Source organism: Glycine soja, chromosome 9 (assembly GCF_004193775.1).
Source record: "Glycine soja cultivar W05 chromosome 9, ASM419377v2, whole genome shotgun sequence".
Taxonomy (NCBI): domain Eukaryota; kingdom Viridiplantae; phylum Streptophyta; class Magnoliopsida; order Fabales; family Fabaceae; genus Glycine; species Glycine soja.
Window position 1 is genome coordinate 1,416,594 of NC_041010.1, and position 24,348 is coordinate 1,440,941.

At 32.4% G+C, this 24,348-nt stretch overlaps 3 protein-coding genes across 4 annotated transcripts; 1 reads left to right on the top strand and 2 right to left on the bottom strand.

Moving 5' to 3' along the window:
• Positions 1–1,358: 1,358 nt before the first annotated feature.
• On the top strand, positions 1,359–5,358 carry LOC114425483 (transmembrane protein 64-like). Of its 2 annotated transcripts, none has more exons than XM_028392419.1 (6): positions 1,359–1,583; positions 1,686–1,882; positions 2,889–3,165; positions 3,928–4,164; positions 4,282–4,499; positions 4,918–5,358. In XM_028392419.1, exons 3-6 carry the CDS (start codon positions 2,911–2,913, stop codon positions 5,144–5,146), a joined length of 939 nt encoding a protein of 312 aa, XP_028248220.1. In that variant the 5' UTR covers positions 1,359–1,583; positions 1,686–1,882; positions 2,889–2,910; the 3' UTR covers positions 5,147–5,358. The 2 variants fall into 2 exon arrangements, with proteins under 2 accessions (XP_028248220.1, XP_028248221.1); XM_028392420.1 differs by having other exon boundaries at positions 1,359–1,520.
• A 4,274-nt stretch (positions 5,359–9,632) lies between these two features.
• Positions 9,633–13,162, bottom strand: LOC114367116 (endoglucanase 25-like). The gene is made up of 6 exons (XM_028324227.1): positions 12,714–13,162; positions 12,312–12,625; positions 11,412–11,870; positions 10,779–10,914; positions 10,510–10,682; positions 9,633–10,385 (listed from the first exon to the last, which is right to left on the bottom strand). The coding sequence occupies exons 1-6, from the start codon at positions 13,084–13,086 to the stop codon at positions 9,984–9,986; spliced, it is 1,857 nt and encodes a 618-aa protein (XP_028180028.1). The 5' UTR covers positions 13,087–13,162; the 3' UTR covers positions 9,633–9,983.
• Positions 13,163–16,831: 3,669 nt separating this feature from the next.
• On the bottom strand, positions 16,832–22,371 carry LOC114367115 (ferric reduction oxidase 7, chloroplastic-like). Its single transcript, XM_028324226.1, has 9 exons — positions 21,849–22,371; positions 21,668–21,761; positions 21,275–21,475; positions 20,212–20,446; positions 18,847–19,174; positions 18,499–18,751; positions 18,088–18,343; positions 17,547–17,979; positions 16,832–17,243 (listed from the first exon to the last, which is right to left on the bottom strand). The coding sequence occupies exons 1-9, from the start codon at positions 22,081–22,083 to the stop codon at positions 17,074–17,076; spliced, it is 2,205 nt and encodes a 734-aa protein (XP_028180027.1). The 5' UTR covers positions 22,084–22,371; the 3' UTR covers positions 16,832–17,073.
• Positions 22,372–24,348: the final 1,977 nt, after the last annotated feature.

The following is a 24,348-nucleotide window of genomic DNA, read 5'->3' on the forward strand; positions in this document are numbered from 1 at the left end:
CCTATGTTTTAGAAGGTGACAAATTTTCATTTTAAATATTCAGATTTGAGTGCAATAAAAATTACAAGGTGACAAAGTTTTTCTTTTTAATACTTATTTTATTTTATTTTAAAATACGAACCCAACATTCTAATTAAAAATCCTCAAAAAATAATTCCTACTTTAAAAAATACTTTCTTTGTTCCTCGGTTGGACTGTTTTACTTTTAGCAACCAAAATATTATAAGTGGCCGTATAGTTAATGAAAAACATTTTTTTAAAGTCTCTAAAAAATAAATACATGTTTTAGCAAAAAATAAAAATAAAAATAAAAATAAAAAAATTTATGTGCCTTTGTCTTAGCAAAAAGTAAAAACTCTACATATCAATAGGTATTTTTTATTTATTTAACAGTTGACACATAAATAATTAGTACATGTTTGGGAATAAAACAATCACTTATTTATTAAAATTGATAAAAAAAAATAAGTATTTATTTTTAAATTAAAATTAGTTAGTTTTATCTTGAACTAGAAATAAACAATTAAAATATACAAAAGCTTGATAAGTCAATTTTAATAGAATTTAATTAGAATTCTGATATCATAATATTTTTTTATTATGTTAATCAATCATCAATTATTATATTAAAAATCATTCACTGGTTACTATTTTAAAAGCCCCATTATAGTGTTATTTCATTGACTAATAATATAAACCTTTTACATTAATAATGTATCTAAATTAAATTTAATTAAAATATACTATTAATATAAAATTATTTTACATAATTCTTTATATATATATATATATATATATATATATATATATATATATATTAGAATAATTATCTTAAGCAATTGAACGAGAAAGTTTTTTCAACTAGAATCTAGAGAGTTTGGAAGATTTTTTTCATCTCTTATCTTTTTTACTCTATCATTTTAATATCATTAATTCTAATTTAAATTTCAATACATTTTTTTTAAAGTTTTCTTCTCAATAATTAAAATAATATTATATGGTGATACAAGATATTTATCATAAATTTTAAATATTTATTTATTATAAATTATAATTATAATATAATTTATATGTCATAGAATATTTATTCTGTATAATGCACTTACGTGTCGAAAACATACTAATATATTAAACTTATTTTGAGTATATATTCCTTCACGTTTTACTTTTGAACATTCGATCCTGCCATCCAATCCAACCACTTTTTTACACCCTTTTTTTGCAAAGCCATCATACAATTTTTTCTCACCCTTCGTTTCTTCCTCAAAACTTTAATAAAACAAAACAATATAAAATAGTATAAATTTTCCAAAATATAAAAAAATGTTGAAAATAAAAATATATAAAAAGAAGATGAAGGTGCCTCGTTTGAAGTTTGAAAACGAAACATTGGTGAAGTCGACGAAAGTTTTTGGTGATTTTTTTGTTGCCTTCCGCGCGTTGAACTTCTTCCCTTCCCCGCCGTCCACGGCGGTCGCCGCTTTACTCCGACGGCCAAGCTCCCCGGAGGCTGTTAACTCGTAAATACCTTTTCGCTTCTCTCAGCTTATCACAACAATCTCTGATTCTTCTTCTTTTCTCTAGTGAGTTTCATAAAAATTTCTATGGATATTTTATTTTATAATTCTTATCGAAAAAAAAAAATGAAAAGATAAATAAATTTACGTTTGTTTCATTAATTGCAGGCATTGAAGAAGGAGGCGCCTTGGGTTTTTAAATTTTTATAGTAATTCATTGAAGCGGCAAAAAAGTTAATTAAAGTGACGTTATGGTGATTTAATGTTCAAATGGAGTGGTTTTAGTTAGTTCAATTAAACCCATCTCTAGTTTGGGAAATCTTGGCTTCAACACCTTGAAGAAGCTCTCAAGTGATTAGAGAGAGGTGAGCGCCATGTGTTTGTTATTTGATTATTGAAAATTGAAAGTCTTTTTAGGATAATTTTTTTGTTTTGGGTTTTCAAATAAAAGGGGACCAGCTTGTGTGTTGAGATTTTTAGGGCTCTGAATTCTTCTTTTGGTTGGCACTTTCTTAGAATAGAAGGTCATTGAATTTGTTCTTTAGGGCTCTTGTTTGTTGTGAGAGCAAGGATCATCTGTGTACAAAAAAGGGGGTTGAAGACTTGAAGAAGAAAGAATAATAAAAAAAAGCATTTAGGGCTATTTGGAATCTTTGATATTTCCTATCACAGGCTCCTTTATTCAGATGCTTTTTACTGCAGACATGCATAAATTCTGTTTTGCTTAGGATATTATGAAACAGTATTCCAACATTGATTTTGTTTTTGCGGGGGGGGGGTTTAAATTCTGTGGTCCCTATATGCAGTTTGCTACAGTCTAATAGTGGCAGTTTTGCCGCTACATGGCTTTAGTGGATGTAAATAGCAAGGCAGCGTTGCGATCTCTATGAAATTTCTAACTCATTCAGTGTTATGCTTTAAGGAAAATTTATTCTGGCCGTAGTATGAAAGGAATTTTATACATATAGTAATACCTATAGCTTGCTTACTTTATTTTGCTACTGTTTGCCTTGTTATTATATCTACAAACTGGAGTATACCCTACTACATTTGTGGAACTTGACACTTCCATCCTCTTTCAGAGTCGTCCATAATCTTTCGCCTGCATGTAGTTAGAAGTCATGTTGTATCTTCTTAAGCATCCTTGTTTTACTTTTTGGTTATTAGCTGTCTATTCTCTTTGTCATATAATGCAAATGTTAATTGGCTGCAATTTGGCTAGAGAATTTATGGTCTTAGTCTTTAAGATAGATTAATTTTGCTTATATGCCATATTATTATTCTTGCTTGATTTAAGTATGTAGAATCAAACATTCAATTTGAATTTTGAATCGATCTCAGCTTCATGCTTATGTCGTGTTTCTGTTTCAGTTCACAGTCCTCTGGCATCACAATGATGACACCAGAATCAGCAGAGGACTTAGAAAAACATGCAATCTCAGGTCATCATGTGAGGGGGAATAGTGAATATGTTAGACTTGCCATATCTGATGAATTGAGGGTTGTCGAAACCGAAATGCTACAGCCTCTAGCAGAGTCAAGAATGAAATCTTTCAGGTGGTGGATAAAAGCCCTTTTATGGTGCTTTGTCATTGTTGTACTTGGTCTTGTTATATTGAAATGGGGAGTGCCATTTACTTTTGAAAAGGTACTTCCTCTTACTTTGCAATTGTTCTGGTACCAGAGTTTATTTTCTTGATGCATGTTTACTGGGAATTTGGGCTTCGCAAATCCTATTCAGAAATTAATCAATACTGTGTTGTTTGGCTGTTGTGGATTTATTTGATATTCATAAAATTATGTCATTCCTGTCCTGTGTCACTTTCAGGCTCCTAATTGTTTTAACTGAAACATTTTATATGACTATGATGTTTGAAGTTTGGCATTTTCCTTGGCATCACATCTCAATGTATTTGGTTATTATTTCCTATTAGATCAATAGAACCACTAGTTCTGTGCTATCTCCCACTTCATATAATTATATGGCATCAGTGTGCAGTTTGCTATGTTTTTATCCAATGTGATGAAAAATTATTAGGGGAGTTCAATTGATGTATGATCTCATGCTGTCAATGCTAATGTGGCATAATTTAGATTATGAGAAAGAACAAAGACTCTTTCCCTGCTTGCTGGTAGGAATTTCTGCTTCCTCATTCCTCTGTTTGTTTTTTCTCTTTAACCCTAGTTTGCTGACATTTTATAGTTTAGTCCTTGTGAGTATCATATCACGAAATGACTTTTGGTAATAAACTTGAAGAGGTTTGGGAATTGCATAAATATTGATATTTTCTGCTATTGCCTTTGAACAAGCTTAGACTCAATATTTTATTTCTTGTGGAATAGCTTACACTCCACATGGTTGCTTTCAATTCATGTTTTGAGCTTGGTCTTTCTAAATTTTTTATTGTAGGTTCTTTACCCAATCATGGAGTGGGAAGCAACTGCCTTTGGCCGTCCAGTTCTTGCCCTTGTACTTGTTGCTTCTCTGGCTTTATTCCCAGTATTTTTTATCCCTTCTGGCCCTTCCATGTGGTTGGCTGGGATGATTTTTGGTTATGGCCTTGGCTTTGTTATTATAATGGTTGGAACAACCATTGGAATGGTCCTCCCTTACTTAATTGGACTAATTTTCCGTGACCGCATTCATGTAAGTCATTTTGTTTCTCATATGATAAATGGTCTTGATTTGTGTTGTTTTTCTTTTTCATTTAAGTTGTTTGTACTTTGAGTTTCTGTTTATGCTCTTTATATATATATGGTTCAGCAATGGTTAAAGAGATGGCCCAAGAATGCCGCAATGATTAGGCTTGCTGGGGAAGGAAGCTGGTTCCATCAATTTCAAGTAGTTGCTCTGTTTAGAGTTTCTCCTTTTCCGTATACCATATTCAACTATGCTGTAGTAGTGACAAATATGAGGTTTTGGCCGTACTTATGTGGGTCAATAGCAGGAATGGTGCCAGAAGCTTTCATTTACATCTACAGGTTCGTCCTTTTGTATTTTGCCTTTATGGTATGTTTGGATGGGTGGCAGGGGCGAAGCACAAGATTTTTCTTAAGGGGGAAGATTCATTTTAAAAAAAATACTTACAAATATAATTATAAAGTATTTTCTTAAAAAAAGGGTTACTTTTTTCATTTTGAGTAAACAATTATCCTTGTTTGAAAATTTTGAGATATTTTCATGTCTTGACATTTTGACCACCCCCTTCCCAAATTTCCTCCTCATACCCTCCAAGGGAAAAAATTGGTCAGAGTCAAACTTTCTGAAGTTTGTTTGAATACAGACATATATGACTATGGGTATAAAATATGATTTGTTTGATCCGGATATGACTGAATCCATAACATGTTTTCTTCATTAATCTTTGTTATTACATCTATGTTTTTCTCATTTAAGCAGTGGTCGATTAATAAGGACCTTGGCAGACGCACAGTATGGAAAGCACCAATTGACCACTGTGGAAATCATATACAACATTATTTCATTCATTGTTGCTGTTGTTACCACCATTGCCTTCACTGTTTATGCAAAAAGGACCTTAAATGAACTCAAGATTGCAGAGGCCAATGAGGAAGCTGCCTCTGTATCTGGGAGTAGTAATCTTGAGATGGGGAAAGGTTCCCATTGAAAGGCTTCTCATCAAATTTCCCACGATACTGTACATTTATGTATCTAAAATTTGTGTTAGGACTACATGTACCATAGTGTTTTTCTCCCTCCCACTTGGGCCATTTATTGATTATTGGAATGAGTATGTAGGGTAGAACAGTCTGCAAATGCACCAATCGGGTAAACATAATAAACGGCTGTTTGTAATAAATTGGAAAGAGCTTTTACTAACGTGTTTTATTTTTTATAAAATGAGAAATTAACGATATATTTATTCTTAAACTTTAGTAATTAAGATGTAGTGTAAGATAATGTTAGTAAAATTAGTTGAAAAGTTAATTAAAAGCTGAAAAATTAGTTGAAAGTTAGTAACTAAAAAATTAGTTTATTAAATTATAATTGTTTGATAAAACTAATGGTTAAAATAATTAAAAGGGTAAGATGTCAAAAAAATAATATAATAGTTATTTATTAAAAAAATAATTAAGAAATTTGATAAATACATTAAGAGTAAAAAAGAAAGAAAATATAAAAAAAACTAGAAACTAATATTTTTTAAAAAAATATTACTTCAAATGCTATAAATTATTTAAAAAAACTTATTTAACAAATAGTTAAATAAATTATTCAACTAATAAGAAAAGTTAAAAATTAACTAAAATATTTTGTTCAACATTTTAAATTAAACCAAAGAAGTGTATCATTATTTTGCAAATATTATCGTTCTAAGCAGGGATGTTAATGTATTATAACATTCTCTTCATATTTGTGTTATAAAAAGTATCCTTTAGACTTGAGTGACTGGTAACCTTATTGCTTTTATTTGTTACAATTTAATATTTTTTTGTTTGTTACAAAACTAGTGTATTTAGTATTTATATTCATATTTTGTGCGTACATAAATATTGATAGTTTTATTTTTAGGGGAAATAGAGAGAATGAAATAAAAAAAAAATGTTTTTGGGCCTTACAAGAAAGTGTGCCTCCCTCCTCCCAAATTGGCATGAAATGGGGGAGGGAGAGAAGATTTCTCTTTTTCATTTTTTATTTTTTATAACAATTAAAAAAAATCTGAATTGTTTCGAGAAAAAAATTGCTTTCTGAAAATGGTTCACTTCAAACTTAATCCTTTTCATAAAGTGGTTCCATACCCTAATCTATTTTTGTAAGTGAATTGATTTGGTTTGGTTCTTTAAAAAATCAAATCATATATATGTAAAATGGATAACCAAACTAAACTAGAAAAAATAGAATTGGACCGCTTTATAAGAATGGTTCAGTTTAAATCAAATCATTTTATAAAGTGATTTGGTTTGAATTGAACTTTTTATAGGTTCGGTTGGCTTGGTTCAATTTTTTGAAAGAATAATATTTTGCACATCCCTAACTTGAGTCCATAAAAAAATGCTCCATAACTCAACACATCTAATTCCTTCAAAGAGGGTTTTTGATTTTTGGTAGACTAATATTTGTTAGCAATAACAAATAGAATATTCACATGCACATAATCAAACACAAGATTTAAGAAGGTTCAACAAGTGTGCCTACAGCCTTACTCCTCAGGAGCATAGGGACATTTTCTACTATTTTATTTGATAAGTAGCATTAGTTTATAAAGATAAAACAGTACAAATATACAATATTATCCTGTATCATATTGCAAGGGGCTTAATTAGTCTCTCCTAAATCCTCAACACGCATTGTAACCTAAAGACAAATGTTGTTGCTTCGCTCCACTACCCTCCAGCATCGGTTCGCCCATAGAATATGAACTATGCATAATAGTATTGTTCATGCAATTCCTTCAAAGATGGATTTTAATTTTTTTCGAAAAGAAAATTGAAGAAGTCAAATAACATAAGATTTCAACGTATACATTACATCTGTATTCATAATACAACAATTGGAACTTTTTTTGAAATTTTTGAAAAATAAAGCCGAGAATTTTATGTAGATTTAGAGGTGGGAAGGGTTATATATCCTTATTGTTGTTGTTAGTTTCTACTTTGGTAAATTTGCATATATTTTGTGTTTTTTTAACAGTAAATCTAATCTAATATACAGGTTATACATTCTTATTATAATGATTAATTCTTGTTTGATCTTGGATGGAAGCTTATTCAGTAGCTATATTGTTTATCCTTCAAATTTGCAAACATGTTGAATTTACAGTGAAACATTCTGTCTAAATGGGTCTTAGCACACATAGCAAATAATCGTCATACTAACATTTGTGTCTCTTTACTTTGTGTGAATGTAAGTTGACAATTGCCAGGATCACAAATATTTGCTATGTGTGCCATTTTGTGAATTTAACCCCCGGTTAGAGAGAATGTTCCACTGTAAATTCAATATACTTGCAAATTTGAAAGATGAACAATGGCTACTAATTAAGCTTCCATCCAAGACCAAACAAGAATCAATCATTATAATAAGGATATATAACCCAATACTATTAGATTAGATTTACTATTAAAAAAAACACAAAATATATGTAAATTTCCCAAAGTAAAAACTGATATAATAGTAATAAGAAGAAGAAGAACACGAATATTTAACCCTTCCCACCTCTAAATCTACACAAAATTCTCAACTTTATCTTAAAAAAATTTCAATAAAAATTCCAATTTTTTGTATTATGAATAGAGATGTAATCTAAGAATTGAAGTCTTATAGGTTACCTAACTTCTTGAGTTTCATTCTTCGGAAAATCAAAATCCCTCCTTGAAGCAATGTTGAATATACGTGAGCAAGTGTTGTAACTTGAATGACGATGTGAGATTGAGATGACACTTGAGCGAGGTAGTGGCGATGGCATTGGGTCACTGAGAGATCAGGTCAAGGAAGGACCAAGTCTAAGCTACTTTAGATGCCACTCGCACGTTACTAACTATAGCCACATAATTCGTGCAACAGAATAGAGAACCACGAATTGGTTTGTGAAGGTGAAAAATGAAAAATATTGCAAACAATAGTGTTCAATTTGGCAATGAAAAGTGTTGTGCATGAATCAAAGTTCAAGAATTTAAGAATGGGAAATATTTTGTAGCGTAAGCCAGAGCGGTGTCTAAGTTAGGCAAACAAAAGGAAAGATGAGAAATGAAAATATTTTGATTTTACTCAAGAGTTATAGACTTCTAGTTGCAGAATGGTTTTGTATATCTGTGTGCAACTTTTCTTGATAAAAGTACCATAAATAATCATAAATGTTGAACGTCAGCATAATAAATAATACTTATTATTAAAGGTCGGTAGAATAATATAATATTCATTATTAACAGGCTAGCAAAAAATAAAATAAAGGCCAGCAGAACACAATGATATTTATAATAATATTTACAATATTATATGTAATTGATAGTTTTTAACAAGATAAAAAATTTATTACTATTATTTTATAAAAAAATTAATGTTTATATATTCACCGTATAAATTATTATTTGAATTACTTTAAGATAATTATTTAGAAAATTAATAAATTTATTATACATGAGATCCTTAATGTATAACATTTTTTATCTTTTATAAAACAAAATATATGAACTATGTATACTCCTCATGTATCAATACTTTATAAGGTCATTAACGTATACCTCGTACTAGTACTGAAGTAGTGAAGTGTATATGATCCTAGCAATGGAGACTTCGTTCAAGGTGTTATTGATAAACGAAAAGACAAGCTTTAGAGAGGTCTCTCACTCAAAATTTAGGGACGACGAAGGGGAAATGGTTTAAGAATTGAAGAAAAAGTAGGGAAATAGGATGGTAACGAGAACCAGATACACCCTCTTTGTTCTCACCTCCAGCCCAACTCAACTGCCATGTTTCCATTGCCATTATATTTTTGAACTGAAAAAATGCCATCAATAATATATTGGAAATGGATCTAAATGTGGGGTTTATATTGGGACTAAACTGCAAAACCCACAATAAAAAAAGACCACTTCTAAGTATCTGTGGTCTTTAATCTCATCTATTAAATATTTGTTAATATATCAAATTCTTAATTGCATATTTTACCATCCAACTATCATTATTTTATGATTTGACCACTTAATTTTTCTACAAATTTTATCACTCAAGTTTTTTTTAGTTTTTGTGTATTTTGCCACCATGTTGGTATCAAAAGACAGTTTAAAAAAAAAAATATAACTTCTCTTAGTGACATGTAAGCATCAGTAAAATGCACACAAAAAAATTGAGTAATAAAACTCATAAAAATAAAACTTAAATGATAAAATTTATAAATAATAAAAGTTAGGTGGTAAAATATAAAATTAATTCTATATCCAATGTTAAAAACAAATGTTTCACCTGTGTACCACCCATAGTTGTAGTCTTTAATATATATATATTAACCTTTTGCTTGTGCATGGATAGATCCACTAGCAGAGGCTTTAGAACATCTTAATGGCTATCTCACAAAATAGAATGAAGAAAAAGAACCCAGGATTAACGAGAAAAATGAAAGACTAAAAGAAAATAAATAGAAGGAAAGAACAATATTGGGTAAAACTGTGAAGGCATTAGATGAAACTGTCAAACAATTACAAGCTGTTCAGTTTTTCATGTTTAAAGAATACAAGATTTGATTTAGATACATATATACTATATGAGTATCACAAAAATTTAAAGAGACACACTCTCAAGTACCACTTTATCAATTCTTAATGCTAATCTTGAGTCGATCATTGGCCCCAGGCAGCTATATTCAGTGGCCAAGCTCCACTTCTCCAAGCTTTTTTTTCTTCAAAATTACCCTGATCTTCAAGTTGATACAAAACAACGAAGGTTAACGGTGCACTCATATCATCTGGGGTACTTGCTAGAAAGAAATAACCAATGGCACGATGAGCTTATGGTTTCCATGGCGCTGGAGGTGGTGGCGGTGTAGGAAACATTGGGGGAACAGCAGAGAAAATGGTATTTTTGTCAATAGATGTGCCTTTGTCGCCTGACAATGCCACTAGTGCAGCAACTAAACCGGCATTTCCAGCAAGTGTTGGCTCTGTGTAATTGTAGTTTGTACGAACATCATGGAAGCCATCATGCTTGTCAGGACCGGCAACCATGGCACCAACAATTGTATTTGGGTTTGGCTTAGAAGTGTCCCTCCATTTCCATCCACCTTTACAGCTATACTTGATCTTGTTCTTCGGTACAGATGCTCCTCTATGGTGGACGTGTTTTGGGTAATGATTACCAAAACCTACGACATAACTCATTTTCCTTGGGTTATTTCCAAGGATGTAATCAATCTGCAAAAACACACAGAAGAGAAAAGAAAAATTAGCCCAGACACCTCATAGTGATATCGATAACATTAGGAAGAGTTTGATGCCATAGACATCATCTCTCTTAAAGTAGCAGAATATCACACACCTGGGACTTGGCAAAGCTACGGAGCACGTCGGTTGAAAAGAAATTAGGTCCACAATACCATCCAGGTGTATCAGCAGCATCAAGATAATCACTATATAGGGCAGCCAAAAAGGCCGCATTGACCACATATTGGAGAGGCTGAGGCCTACCATGGTTTAATTGAATCAAGCCACCTGGGCTCACAAAATACCAACATTCGCATCAGAACAGAAATTGGAAAGTCATGAATTCTGATGTCTGGCGGAAAGGTTTGAAGTAAGAACTGTTACCTTTGGTTCTGTTAAAGCTTGTGAAAACTGGTAGATAGGAGCACATGATTATGCTTGTCTGATTGTGAAAGGTCCTCAAAATTTCTTCATATGGATACCCAGGACTCAAGAACAACCTCAAACGACTCAGAAGAACCTAAATACAAGATGACAAAGATCAAATCAGTCAAATGTATTTTCACTAAAATTACCATAACCTGCAAGATCATGGATGATATTAATAGGAACATCAAAGAGAAATCATGAGTCATGACACATACAAAGGCAAATGCTATTCAAGATCAGAAGCAATCATACCAAATATAGCAAAACTATTTCCAATATAGGAATAATTAACCAGACCTCTAGTTAAAAATCCAAATTTTGCTGCTTAAAGACAGAGCATTGAAACCTCATACAGCATCAACCATGAACACCACAACTATCAGCCAATTATATTCATCTCAGATGGAGGTCTTATTGTAAAATGAAAAAGTGAAAAAAAAAAAAAACTTCATAATTCATCTTATCTAATTCATCAAGACATTAACTTCCTGCTATTATCTGTTGATGTTAATCTAATTTACAAACAACAAATCTAAACGACTCAAGCATGCTATAACTTACTATAACAAAGAATCCCTACAAAATTACCTGAGCACCAGCAAGCTTGTTATCCCAGCTGAGTACCCCATAATCAGGGCCTCCCCAGAAGGCACCAGCATGCTTGGCCAGGCCAGGAGCAGTAGCAAGCTTAAGGTACGATGAATTTCCAGTTGCAAAGTACATCCATGCGCCTCCCCAAACATACTCATCCCAGTAACTGGTAGAATTGTAAAATATAGAAGCTTCCGAACTCCCTGCACTGTACCTGCCTCTCTGCTCCCTGGAAAACTTGAACAGCGTGGTAGCACCATGAACTAGTTTCTTCGAATAGGCCTTGTTGTCCTTGAAAACAATGGAAGCAGATGCCAAGGCAGCAGCCATCTCAGCTGCAAGATCAGAACAACTATGGCATTCAGTCACAGGGCGGTCATAGTCCATGTCCTCTGGGCGCATCCAGCAATAGTGGTCATTCGGACTGTCACCACCGGAAGTATCTCCAAGCCCAACCTGTCAAACAAGCATAAAAAACCATCATTGAGACACATCCTACTCCGCACCACACAACAAAATTCTAGTCCACCAACCCAACTAATGTTCTCAAACCATTCAAAATAAGAAAATAAAAACAACAATATATATAAGATCCATCCTCCACAATTCACACTCCATATCAAGGTTTTAAAAAACGATCCGTAACTGCAATTTTGACTGCAACATCATCACAACCACAATTGGGACTGCACTAACCATATTTGTCTACAATTTTCTACAATATCAAGGATCGCAATTTGCAACGAAACTGCGGCCGTGATCGCAATTTAAAACCTTCGTCCATATTCTATACTAGCACTAGAACGATCGATCCTTGGCAAGCAAATCACTTAATGAGATAAATCAAGAATATGAATAAAAAACAAAAAGAAGGAGGGGTGGATCATGGATGGATACCTGAGCAGCAAGGGTGGTGATGGTGTCAGCAGTACTATTGAAACTCTTGAGAAAATAATCAGTACCCCACTTAATGATCTCCTTAACATGTTCAAGCTCCCCAGCAGCCTCATATTTTGCACTATACTCAATCACACTCCAACTCAACATAGTAATGGAAAACGAAGCAGGAAAGTTAAACTTGATAGCATCCCCGGCATCATAGTACCCACCCACCAGATCCTTAATCGCAGCAGAATGATCTGAAGACTTCCCATCTTGCATTCCCGAGTTTCCCCTCCACGAAACATTGTTATGCTTGGGCAACTTCCCCGCTGCAACAACACAACACAAAAGTTAGTTTATACATACTGTATTTTGGTTGGAGGAGGGATTGAGTTACTCCAAAAGTTGTTTACATACATCGTTGGGCATTGAAGAACATGAGGGCCTTGTGGAGGGCGAGGGTGTAGTTGTCGGGAGGGGGGTGTTTGTGGCGGTGGCGGGGGACGGTGTTGACGATGAGGGCGATGAGGCCGGCGAGGAAGGCGGCGAAGAGGATTGTGCCGAGGGTCCACTTGAAGATCTTGCGGCTGACGATGATGCAGCCGAGATCGACGTACTTCTTCTTCTTCTGCTCGCCGGGGCCAAGGAGCCAGCTCTGCTGCGTCTCATCCAAGGGACGCGACAGCGCTGCCCTGTCAACGTCCTGCAGGTTCCGGCTCCGCTCGTCCTCCGTCGCCGAGTCCGTCGCGTTTATCTCCAACGGTCCACCCCATGAATCTCTAGAATACATATTCTTCGCTCACTCCAACAACAATGCCACCGACACAACACAATACGCCACTGCTTCTTTAGTATTAGTAGGAGTCTTGCTGTCGTGTTTCTTTCCTTTTATTTTTTTTATATTAAAAAGTATATTTTCTAGGATAAATTTTTATTAATTGGTGGAAATCCAAATTTTTTAGTTTTGAATTATTAGATTCCGTGTCTGCTAGTGACGGTGCTTCGCGTTCTCTTTGTAATTATTATTGGTTAATGCTTAAGTCATGTGGGTTGGGATTTTGCTTTCATTTTTCTTAATAGAAATTTCTAAATTAATTAGGTTGGAGACACTGACCACTCTACCCACGACGCTGACAATCTGTCCGCAAATCGAACACACTTCTCTTTCCATAACAATAAAATCCATTGGGATCAATTTATTATAACATAACTAATAATATTATTAATTTTCATTAATTGTAAGATAAGTGTTTAAAAAAAGTGTCAAAAATAATATTGATAATCATTCCTCTTGTTTAAGTATGTATTACAAGGAGTATCATTCTTGATTATGTGAATAGAAAAAAAGTTGAAAGAAATAAAGCTTATTTTGATGATTGTTACAAATGTAATAAATTTTTTTTTCTTCCATTTTTCTGATATGAAAGGTTGGTCACAAATGGTTACTTGGTTCCTACTCTTTTTACACTAGAGCCATCAACCGGTGACGGTTATTGTGGATATGAAAATTGTGAGTGCTAGCAAGGGCAAGAGAATGTGGCATGTGCATGGATACCTAGCCAATTCAATAAGTACAATATAAAAACCATGATGTTTCTGATGATGGCAATTACGATCCCAATAAAGAATAGTAGTATTTGTTAACATGTTGGTTATGGAATAATAATTTATAAAGTAAATAAATGATGGTTGGCGAAGGTGGCGTTTCTTTAATTTGATGTGTGGTATTCAACGGAGAGGTTTGCCGACACTCAAAGAAATGATCATCTACTTTTTACCAAACAAATACGCACCAAATAAGAAGGAAACCATTCATGTTTGGTCTGATAAAACTACCATACATCTCATCACCATTTTTGCATGAATAATACGCACCACTTTTATTTATTTATTTCTACCATCTATATTTCATATATACCAGACATGCTTACTTTTGCTACTTCTTTCTCCATTTCTTTGATGTCTCTTCATCACCAAACACAACGTTAGTATTTTTGCTTATGAAATCTCAATATAATTTCAAACATCAATTTGCTTTCGAAACTAATATCATCTATTTTATACTATAAACAACCAATTTTATATTTCATTTATAGTTGAGTATCTTGGCACACTTAACATATTTATTTAAATGTAGAAATAATAAAGCAAAGAAAAATATCATAATTAAATATAAGCAGACTACAAAAGTATTTATTTTAACTTTGACCCCAGTATCTCCGCAAGTATTATTTGTAAAATCCTTTAAAAAATCATTGCATGTAGGAAGTCTTTTTAATATTTAAGTTTTCTAAGTGTTTGAACTACAAAAATAATAAAGGCATGTTTCCGTTCATAAACGCGTTTTGTCCTTTTTATTCTTCTAATAGTGGGAAAAAAAGGGCATATGAAAGCGAGATATTTGACCAAAGTGTTGAGAACTGTCTGTTTGGGTTATTTTTTTTAGAAGTATAAAAAAATTATGTACATTTTTTCATAATTGAAAATGAGTTTTTATTAGTTAATTATTAATTAATTTATAAAAATTTCCTTATATAAATTTTCTAAATAAAATAATAACACATGTATAAATTAACTAATGAAAATTTTATTTTATATTTTTTTCCTTCTGCACACGTTATATAATGAACGCCTCGAGGATCAAATGCCAAATGTCTAGAAGCTCCACATCAAAAAAGCAGATTTTGCTTGTCTTCAAAGCAATAATGAGGCAATTGGAATACGACTATTCACCCACACATTTGCTAAATTACTTTAGATCTATACACCTTTTAATTATCTGGTTATAATTTGTTTTACTAAAGTTTACTTTAAGTGTGTGGATTACATAATGATATATATATATATATATATATATATATATATATATATATATATATATATATATATATATATATATATATATATTTATATAAGTCATTGGTATTCTATACTAGAGACACCTTTATTCAATTTAAGATCATTTATATAACATAGTAAGATTAAGCGTTTCTAACGGTGCTTTTTCCCACTCATGCAAGACTTTGCTTAAGCTTAAACTTAAACTTAAAAGGAATTTAAACGTATATCAATTGAATTATTCTTGATTATTTAACAACTTTGGATGGAGAAAACCTACTAAAATGATCAATCAGATTTTTGGATGGAAAATAGCTGAATAAACTTCAACAAAATTGATTAATACTTTACACTTTTAATAAGAAAAAAATAATTGTACAACTATGTGATTTAAAATGAAGATAAGCATCTGTATACCTTTCACAATTTGGTTTATATATTTTGTTCGCACAACTTGCATGAATTACATTAACAAAAAGTTAACAGACAATTAATTAATTTATTATTATACATTAAATGAGTTTTTATTTTGAAAAACAAAATAATTTCTTTACATTTTTTATTTTTATTTTTTGCATGCACATCTCTTCTTTATTTTTTCATACATATTTTTTGGATTTCTATATCAAATAAAATCATTATTTTCTCTTCTTTAATTAATTTAAAGGATATATTTTTTTAATTTATTTAATTACTACTAAATTTTTTAATTAGCATTAAATATAATTCAAATACTTACAAATTACCCTAAAAATATTTTTTTATCAATTAATATAGTATTTTCATAAACGTTTTTATTTACTTTTTACATTTTATATATTTTTATAAAAATTCGTACGATGCATTATAGTAGTAGTACTTACTAGTTACTCTATCATAACTAACTCTAGACGAAAAATGATTAGCACTCGGTCATTATTGATTTGTCATCTTTCATAACAATGACGTGCTATCATTTATTAAGCCTAAAACCAATGAAACTTGCTGAGATGCTTTCAGGATTTTATTCAATAAAATAATTCATATATCTGTATTGTTTTAACATTAAAAAACAATAATAAATCAAATGTGCAGTACGCCTACTCTGTTAATAGTGTATTTTATCATAGAATGATAGTTAGGTGAAACTAAATACAGGATCCAAATACGGTACCAAAAATGACAACCACCTATACTTGAAACTTACTTTAAATTAGTATATGCTTCGCTGTTACGGTTTATGATCTGATTCAGTCATTTATACATCTGAGGGATGAGATACAAAGAGGGCATCTAACACCGAGGAATAACATTGTTAGCATTACAAATAAAAATGGAAGTATAAAAAAAATTTAAAAAGACAAACAACTGTGCCCCTTCAGCTCTCTCGGTAGGATCATCCACTCGATTTTAGTCTCTTTATGTTTGTTTATCCTTTGACCCTCTTGCACATATTTAACCTCTATCCTTTGACCCTCTTGCACATATTTAACCTCTTTGCATCATGACACTTGAAGTTGATGGATTGTGTGTCATTCGATTCTTATAGGATCGACCTATCCAAAATTTATTGACTCGGATGTTGAGCGACTCAGCTCAAATACGATGTTATTATATAATTCATATTAAATCTAGGAGGAGAAATTACACTTTTTACGCTTAATGTTTTTTGATTACGCCTCCTTTCTCATAGGCATGAGTTAACGACAGGAACAATATTCAAGGAAGCTGAAAATTGCATATAAATATGTCTGAGTGATAATGCATATATTCACATAATTAAGGAGTAAAATCATATCATCCCGCTTAGAATTAGAACCCTTCTAAGGACTGTAGGCTACTATAGCACCAATGCTACAAAGGGTTCTAGAATTTGATTACTGCTATATACAATACACATTATATATATATATGCTTTTTTCTTTAGTGAATGCATGTCTTCCATCTTCCATTAGGGAAGCTAGAGATCAAAGCTGTGACTGTGGAAATGGAAGATGGAATGATGGCGTTGTCTTGTCATACTGTGTGACCTGATTTCTTCAGCAACACTTGTCTGAAGTGTTGAAGGGCCACAAACTATGACACCCACATCAACAAGGCCCCATTTCTCTGATATCGAGTCATAAATTTCTGCAATATATGAATTCAGATTAGTAAATCTAGGTAGTGCGAAGAAACAATATATGTATCCACACAATGTGTATCTGTATGTATTAGTTTACATGTTAACAGTTTTTCATGTTTATATTTACAAAAAAAAAAAAGTAAGGTTTAATTAATTACTTGGTCCATAAGGACTAAAACATAAAAAAAAAACTTATATAGAGACTAAAACGTAGAGTTTTTAGGTTTAGGGACTAAAACAAAAAAGTTGGCGCAAATATAGTAACCAAATGATTAATTAAACCAAAAATTAACTTCACAAAGGCATACCTTTAAAGTTTGGCCTGGAACCATAATGAATGACCGTTGACTTTGCAATACTACTGTCTTGACTTTGATCCTTGGTAGCCAAAGAGCCATTTTGATGAATCTTATCAACCTTTGTATCATTGGACTTGTCCTTCAAAGAATTTTGCTTTTCCCAAATATGCCACATTGCAACCACAGAACCACCAAAGATAACAACACTTGCAACCATGCAGATTACATATAGTAGTCCCCTGTACCACCATGTTTCTATGTGAAATGGGGTTACGTAGTAAACATACAACAAAGCCAGCAATATCACAAAGCCAACGGTAGATGAGATGACATATAGTCCAGACCAAAAATTGTCTCCTGTACCAACCAAAACAGACATGCCACAATCACTAGCCATAGGACAGAATGAAGATTTTATTGGTTTGTAACTATATCCCTCTTCCTGCAGATAATAAAAATCAAATGCCATTAAGTGAAAAATAAATAAATATATCATTAGAACGCGTCAACAAAAGAAAGTACAAATTTGTATAAAGAAGTGTAGACTCACCAATGGAGGATCTGATTCTCGGGTGACATAAATATGAATAACAATGTTTACTTTATTTGAAAATGATGGACAAATTGATTCCATGTCAATGGTTGAGAGAAGTGGAAGCTCGTTTGATTTTTTTACCGCCCAAACAAGTAAAATATTTCTCGGTTGACAGGGTTTCCCCTCCCTAACACGGTGGAGAATGTCACTCAATATAGCAAGGAAGGGTGAGAGTCCAATACCACCAGCCACTAATATAAGATTTTCATACCTAATAAGAGAACAGAATTGCCAATAACTTCATTAGTTATGTTGGCCTAAAATCTTCTTTGGTCTGAAAGTATATGCATATTATGGACTAAATCAAGGTTTCTATCCTCTATTATGTGTGCAAAATCAAAATAAATTGGGCATGTAGTCACTTACATTAAGTGGTATGGTACTTCATGCCCATATGGCCCCTCAACTGAAGTTGTTATGACACATGAATCTTTTTGTGCATCGACATCAGTAATCCTTTGTCTCAACTTTTCTGTCCATTTGCCAAGAACCTTTATGAGAACAGCAAGGTGATTCTTTCCATCCAAAGGACTAGAAGAAACACTGAATGGATGCCACTGCAGCCATGATAGTTCCCGGACTTGAACGAAAATGAAACTTAGTGCATTGTATCTCAAACCTACATTTTCAAAGAAATTTATTGTCACTCAACTGGTAATGGTACCAAATTATGTACACAAAAATATTATGATAACTAGATAAGTATATAATTACTTTGAGGTTTTGACAGAACCAATTCCACAGTGCCACATGGAAGGCATCTGGATGAGATTACATTAACTGTCCTTCGTGATTGGCAGAACCTCAGAAATCGATCGAGCACAAAGAAAAATATTCCCCCAGCAGCCATAGTGAAAACAAAGTCACCAACATGCAAGGCCAAAAAGACAACAAAGACTACATATAATTGGTGGGTGTAGAAAAACAACTCAAAGTTCCATGTCCGCACTCCGGGAAGAGAGGTCACCCACATTAACAAACCAGCTAGAAGGCTGATAACTCCTGGGAGATTGGCAACACCAATATCTTTCCATTGTATTAACTGCAAAGGAGACCAAATTAGGTACAGAAATGATTAGCTTGCTTAAACCAATGTATTTGAGCTAAAGCTTGCACTATCAGTTAAAACTTCATACTTTAAAGCATGACCAGTTTGAGAGTTAAAAAATTAAAAATTAGATTTTACTGTTTACAAACCATCATTTCATTCTAAATACAAGACACTTGAAACCACCCAAAATCATTTATTAAGCCACAACTAGATAAGGTATGGTGGTTAGGGGCTTGAACCTTGATTAGTTTGTATGAGGTCATAAGTTCAAATCTATCCCAATAAACAGATCATGCATTAAGCAATAAAGGATGTCACTTCACCACTAATCAACAACTACCAAACCTAAGAGGGATTCGGGATAGCATTGTAGTCATTTTGATAAGGCACAAGGCAAAATTAAAGAAAAAGACAAAAGGTGTTCCATGGCTTGTGTTGTGATATACTAGTAGTTCTGCACCCTGACTTGTGAGAAACACCTTTTACAGTCATTCAATTGAATTATCAAACTTGTTAACCTAACCTAAGTGCAAACAGCTATGAATGTCACTACTGTTTATTTTCCTCCATACCAATCTGGCTCATTTGATTTTGCATGAGAACTAAATACTTGTTGATTTGGAAGGTTGACTTTTGAAAAATAAGTCAAGAGTAAAAATCAAAGAAGTAAATAGACAATACAAGCATTTTTTAGAAGATTATCAATTCAGTAAAAATTCAACCATGGATAGCCTGTATTATTCTGCAAGAATGTATCACTCTTGCTCATATCATTACTGCTAAGTGTTCCTTAAAAAAAAAATGGCCTGGTTAAAGCATTCAATGTTTCATTTACATCAGTTTATTAAAATAAAAGTCATCCTCTAATCAAGAAATATATCATTCTTTCTATACCAAAAATATAAATAAACAAATAAAAGAAACGCAATGGGGTTTCAAAAAGAACACTTGGTGTTGTCAGTACATTCACATTCAGTGTGTGAGTATAAACTATCTTCAAGAAAAGAAACCCATAAAAGAGGACTCACTTCTTGTACAAGGTGGCCTTCCATTGCCCATGCAATAACATAGAGGAGTCCATGGACAGTAAAAAGCACCATTGTGAGATGTCCCAGCCATACATGATATCTTGTGGCATGTTCAAAAGGGATATCTATATAGCGGAGAAGAACGGATCCCCTTGAAACTGGGATAAACAGGAAAGCCAAACACATCAACCCAATTGCACCCGTGCGAAGTCCCATCACTTTAAACATGATTATGCTGAAAAAAATTTGAAGTCGGGAAAGTCAGCTTATCATGTTCATCATTGTTAGACCTAAACGAGCATGGGAAAATTTCTAAGCCAAATACTTGTTCTAATATGTAATGTTCAAGAATGGTTCTTGTCTGATATTTAACATGCAAAAAAAATATTCCATTTGAAGCTTGTTCAGTAGACGACATATAGATTATTGTCAACACTCCTAACTTAAAAGTTAAAACAGACTAGGGAAAGTTGCTAATTATATTATGCATGTTTACATATAAATGATTTAGTTTAACAAGCTCTACAATATGGCTAAAACAAAGAAAACAAGTTCTACTACACTTTACTGCATATCTATTGAAGAATCCCAGAGAAGTCTTCAAAAATAAGTAGAAGAGAAAAATTAGAACTCCAACAATAAAGGCGAAAACTAGAAGTCTTCAACAAACCAAAGAATTTCATTAGGAGGAATGCTAACAACATATTCTTTCTAAACACTCTATTTTTTTTATTAAAATTTATTAAAAACTATAAAATCATAAACGAGACTCATTAAATATGATACAAATTTTGTGATTTCAAATAAATTTCAGTCAGTAATACAAAGAAAAAGTGTATTAGATAATATGCGACTGATATTTCTAATTTCATCAAGTAAACTAAATCTACGTAGAGATATAAGGTGAATTTGATGGTTAAGAGAGAAAAGAAAAGAAAAAATGTCCTGCGTTTAATGTCCTCTATTAACAAAAGTTAACATTTTCGGATTAAAAAAAAAGAAGAAAACTAAGTCTGCAGAATTCAAATGCTGAAAATAAATTAATGACACAGGATTGTTGTACCTCTTGTCTCTAAAGGATGGCACATCAAATTCAGAGATAAAATCAAGCGCCCTCACAGTGTAAGCATAGAGAGCCCAGATAACATACAACAAAACGAGGACAATCCCAATAAGCTCTGTGGCAGAAACAACCCCAAATGGTCCCTTCACAAACACAGGAAACGTCCATAGGCGGAACCTTGGAAGTTTGGAAGTCTTCTTCCTGCCATCAAATTCCAAATCAAAAACAAAGTACTCAACATATACTATAATGCCAGGTTTCAAAAATCTGTCTGTGATCACAATTTCCCGCAATATCAAAGATTGTGTCGAAACTGTGACGGTAATTGAAAACCTTGCTATAATGATGATGAAATGTTGTGCACAGAAAGGTAAGTTTGGGGAAATCACATACTCATGAAGCTGATCCTCCCCAGTAAGAATTTGGTGTGCAATGGCAAGAAATGCAATTATGAGAATTGGAGCAGTGAAGACCAGAAAAATGCTTCCTGCAAACAAAACACACAGTTAGTTTTGAACTCACGCCACATACAAACAAAGTGAAAAAAACTAAGCAAAGAGTAAGAAAAAATAACCTGTGACTCCAAAAGGAGTGTCACGGTTGAGATCATTCCATTTTGAGAACAACTCATTCACAGGCTTTGCAGGGAGAAAAAAGATGAAAGCTGCCCATAGAACAAAGATCATCAAGATCAAAGTCTTGAGAGTCCATTTAGTAGCTGACACAAGAGGAGATGCTGTTGTCTCACTTCCATTTTCATCACCACGAGGAGAAAGCAAAGGACTATAATCAAGAGAATTTTTCTCCATGGACACAAATTGTAGAAGAAACTCCACTAATATCACACTATGCTCTAAGGCGCTTGTTGCAACTTCTTGAAGCACGGTGCCACATAGAAATACCAGGTTGTAGTGAAAAAGAAGACAAATTTAATTTTGTGGAACCCATGGTGAAATGAAGATAGTGAGGTAAGGGTTAATTTAGAGCCACCCAAATGAATATTTTCATCTGAGGATGGATAATGGAGCAGAGTTTAAATGCATGAGTGTACATCATTAAGCAGGAACATGTGGTGGAGTACAATTGCAAAAACATACAATACTACAAGAAAGTTGATAAATCAAGGTGGATTTAAGAGCACCATTCGTGCCTTTGTCAGGGAGTTATGACACATAATTAGGGGGAGAACAAACTGAGACGTTAAACGTTAAATTAAGGAAGTAATCACCAACATGAACATCAACATCAACATCAACACACTTGTTTTTTTGTTCTCTTAGACAAGGTATACCGTTTGAGGTTGAAGCATCCATGTTACGGTAAAGGTTTGCTTTTTAGAGAATTGGTTGTAAAAAACAGTAATGGTTTCTGTTGGAATATAGTACAGCATAATGTATGGAAATGAAAGGATTAAAAATACCATTTTATTATTTGGATTGTATATATTTTTATATTATTCCTATTTTAAAAATATTTATATTTTGTTCAATTTATGTTTATTATCTCATTTTATTATTTTTTTATTGTTTAATAAAAATTATTATCTCATTCTAAATAGTTTAAATAATAAAATTTAATATTTCTTTAATTTGTTACACTATCTTCTGTCTTTTTTTAAGGTATAAATAGCTCGCGTTACACTCCTTTTCTATTTGGTAGTGAGAAAAAAATATAGATTGGATGGAAATAGAAAAGAGAAAAATAGATAAAAAAAATTAAAATGAATTTTTGAATTGCTTGGTTTGAGAGAAATCAAAAGAAATTTTACCAAAAAAAAAGAAAAATCAAAGAAATATTAAAATGAAGTAACATTGTGAATAGAGAAGTCAAAAATGACTCGGATCATCTCAATTAAAAATTGAATCCATTGGGCCCAAAATAATGGTCCAAGTTAGGCTGGTGAAATGTAGGCTTGAAAACTATCAAGCCTATTTGATTTGGTAAAAGATAAACAAATTAATGCAACAAAAAAAAGTTAACTGGACCTAGTTTGATGGGTTAGACCGAACCAACAAATCATTGATCCATAGGAAAATCAGGTTAACCAGACTTGTTTTCATACTTTGGTCCATCAGGCCTAACAATCCACTTTAATAGTTTTACTTACAAGTTATTTGGTTTAGATGAAAGATAAAAGAAATTAAATTAGAAATTCAAGTACCATACCATTTTATTCTTGCATTAAAAAATTTATAACATAATCTCGAATATAACATTTAACACTTATAAATATGTGTCAGTCTAATCCATTGTCATTGTATACAATCAATTATTAAAACATGTCACAAGAGTCATATAATCTATTATAATTTTAGTATAATTGATAGGAGACAAATTGTCTAGGTTGAGTTAAGTTTGATCTAATTCAAGACTCAACCCAATAAACAAACTTGAGTTGGATTGGATTTGTTGACAATTGATAATTGTTGCTGGAGAAATTAATTGGCATCATACCAACTAATTTTACACTAATTAATCTTAATTGTTGTTGTAATAACAACTAATTTCATACAATTTTATACTACTGGACTTAAAAAGTATATATGTATATACATAAAAAGTCTCCAGGGAGGGACCTCCCCTTTGTATTTATCCTTAGCTACAAGTATGAAATCAGTTATAAACATAATGACAATTGATTGTGCAAAACACAACATGGGAGATCAAACATTGTAAATCGATTGTAAAAAGAAGATAATTGATTATGGGTTACCTTGTATAGCAAATCACACAATAGATTAAAGTGAAGAAAAACAATCAAGGTCAGACAAGTTCGCAAAATATTATTGAGTGAGCACAACCAAACAACCAAACAAGAGAACAATGAGCGAATTCGAGCTCAAAGACCCCATAGTGAGAAAGAAACTAGCAACCCTGCACACGAGCAAGCCAGGAAGAAAACAGAGATCCTAGCGTAAGGTTATTTTTGGAAATGCATATAATATACAACACCCTTACTCATTTGTTGCTATTTCTACTCTCTTTTGTGCAATTGATCCACCACTTTTATACTTTTTATTAATAATTATTTTCTACCAAACAAGCCTATTTATTTTCCTCTATTCTAATTCCAC

Excerpts from the sequence above, each read along its gene's own strand:
- LOC114367115 (XM_028324226.1), bottom strand. The coding sequence starts at position 22,083 with ATGGAGAAAAATTCTCTTGATTATAGTCCTTTGCTTTCTCCTCGTGGT. Across the intron at positions 21,762-21,848 it reads CACTCCTTTTGGAGTCACAG|GAAGCATTTTTCTGGTCTTC; the intron begins GTTATTTTTTCT and ends TTTTGTTTGCAG. Across the intron at positions 19,175-20,211 it reads AAGGCCACCTTGTACAAGAA|TTAATACAATGGAAAGATAT; the intron begins GTGAGTCCTCTT and ends TCTCCTTTGCAG.
- LOC114425483 (XM_028392419.1), top strand. The coding sequence starts at position 2,911 with ATGATGACACCAGAATCAGCAGAGGACTTAGAAAAACATGCAATCTCA. Across the intron at positions 3,166-3,927 it reads TGCCATTTACTTTTGAAAAG|GTTCTTTACCCAATCATGGA; the intron begins GTACTTCCTCTT and ends TTTTTATTGTAG. Across the intron at positions 4,500-4,917 it reads GCTTTCATTTACATCTACAG|TGGTCGATTAATAAGGACCT; the intron begins GTTCGTCCTTTT and ends TCATTTAAGCAG.
- LOC114367116 (XM_028324227.1), bottom strand. The coding sequence starts at position 13,086 with ATGTATTCTAGAGATTCATGGGGTGGACCGTTGGAGATAAACGCGACG. Across the intron at positions 12,626-12,713 it reads GTTCTTCAATGCCCAACGAT|CGGGGAAGTTGCCCAAGCAT; the intron begins GTATGTAAACAA and ends GTGTTGTTGCAG. Across the intron at positions 11,871-12,311 it reads TCACCACCCTTGCTGCTCAG|GTTGGGCTTGGAGATACTTC; the intron begins GTATCCATCCAT and ends CTTGTTTGACAG.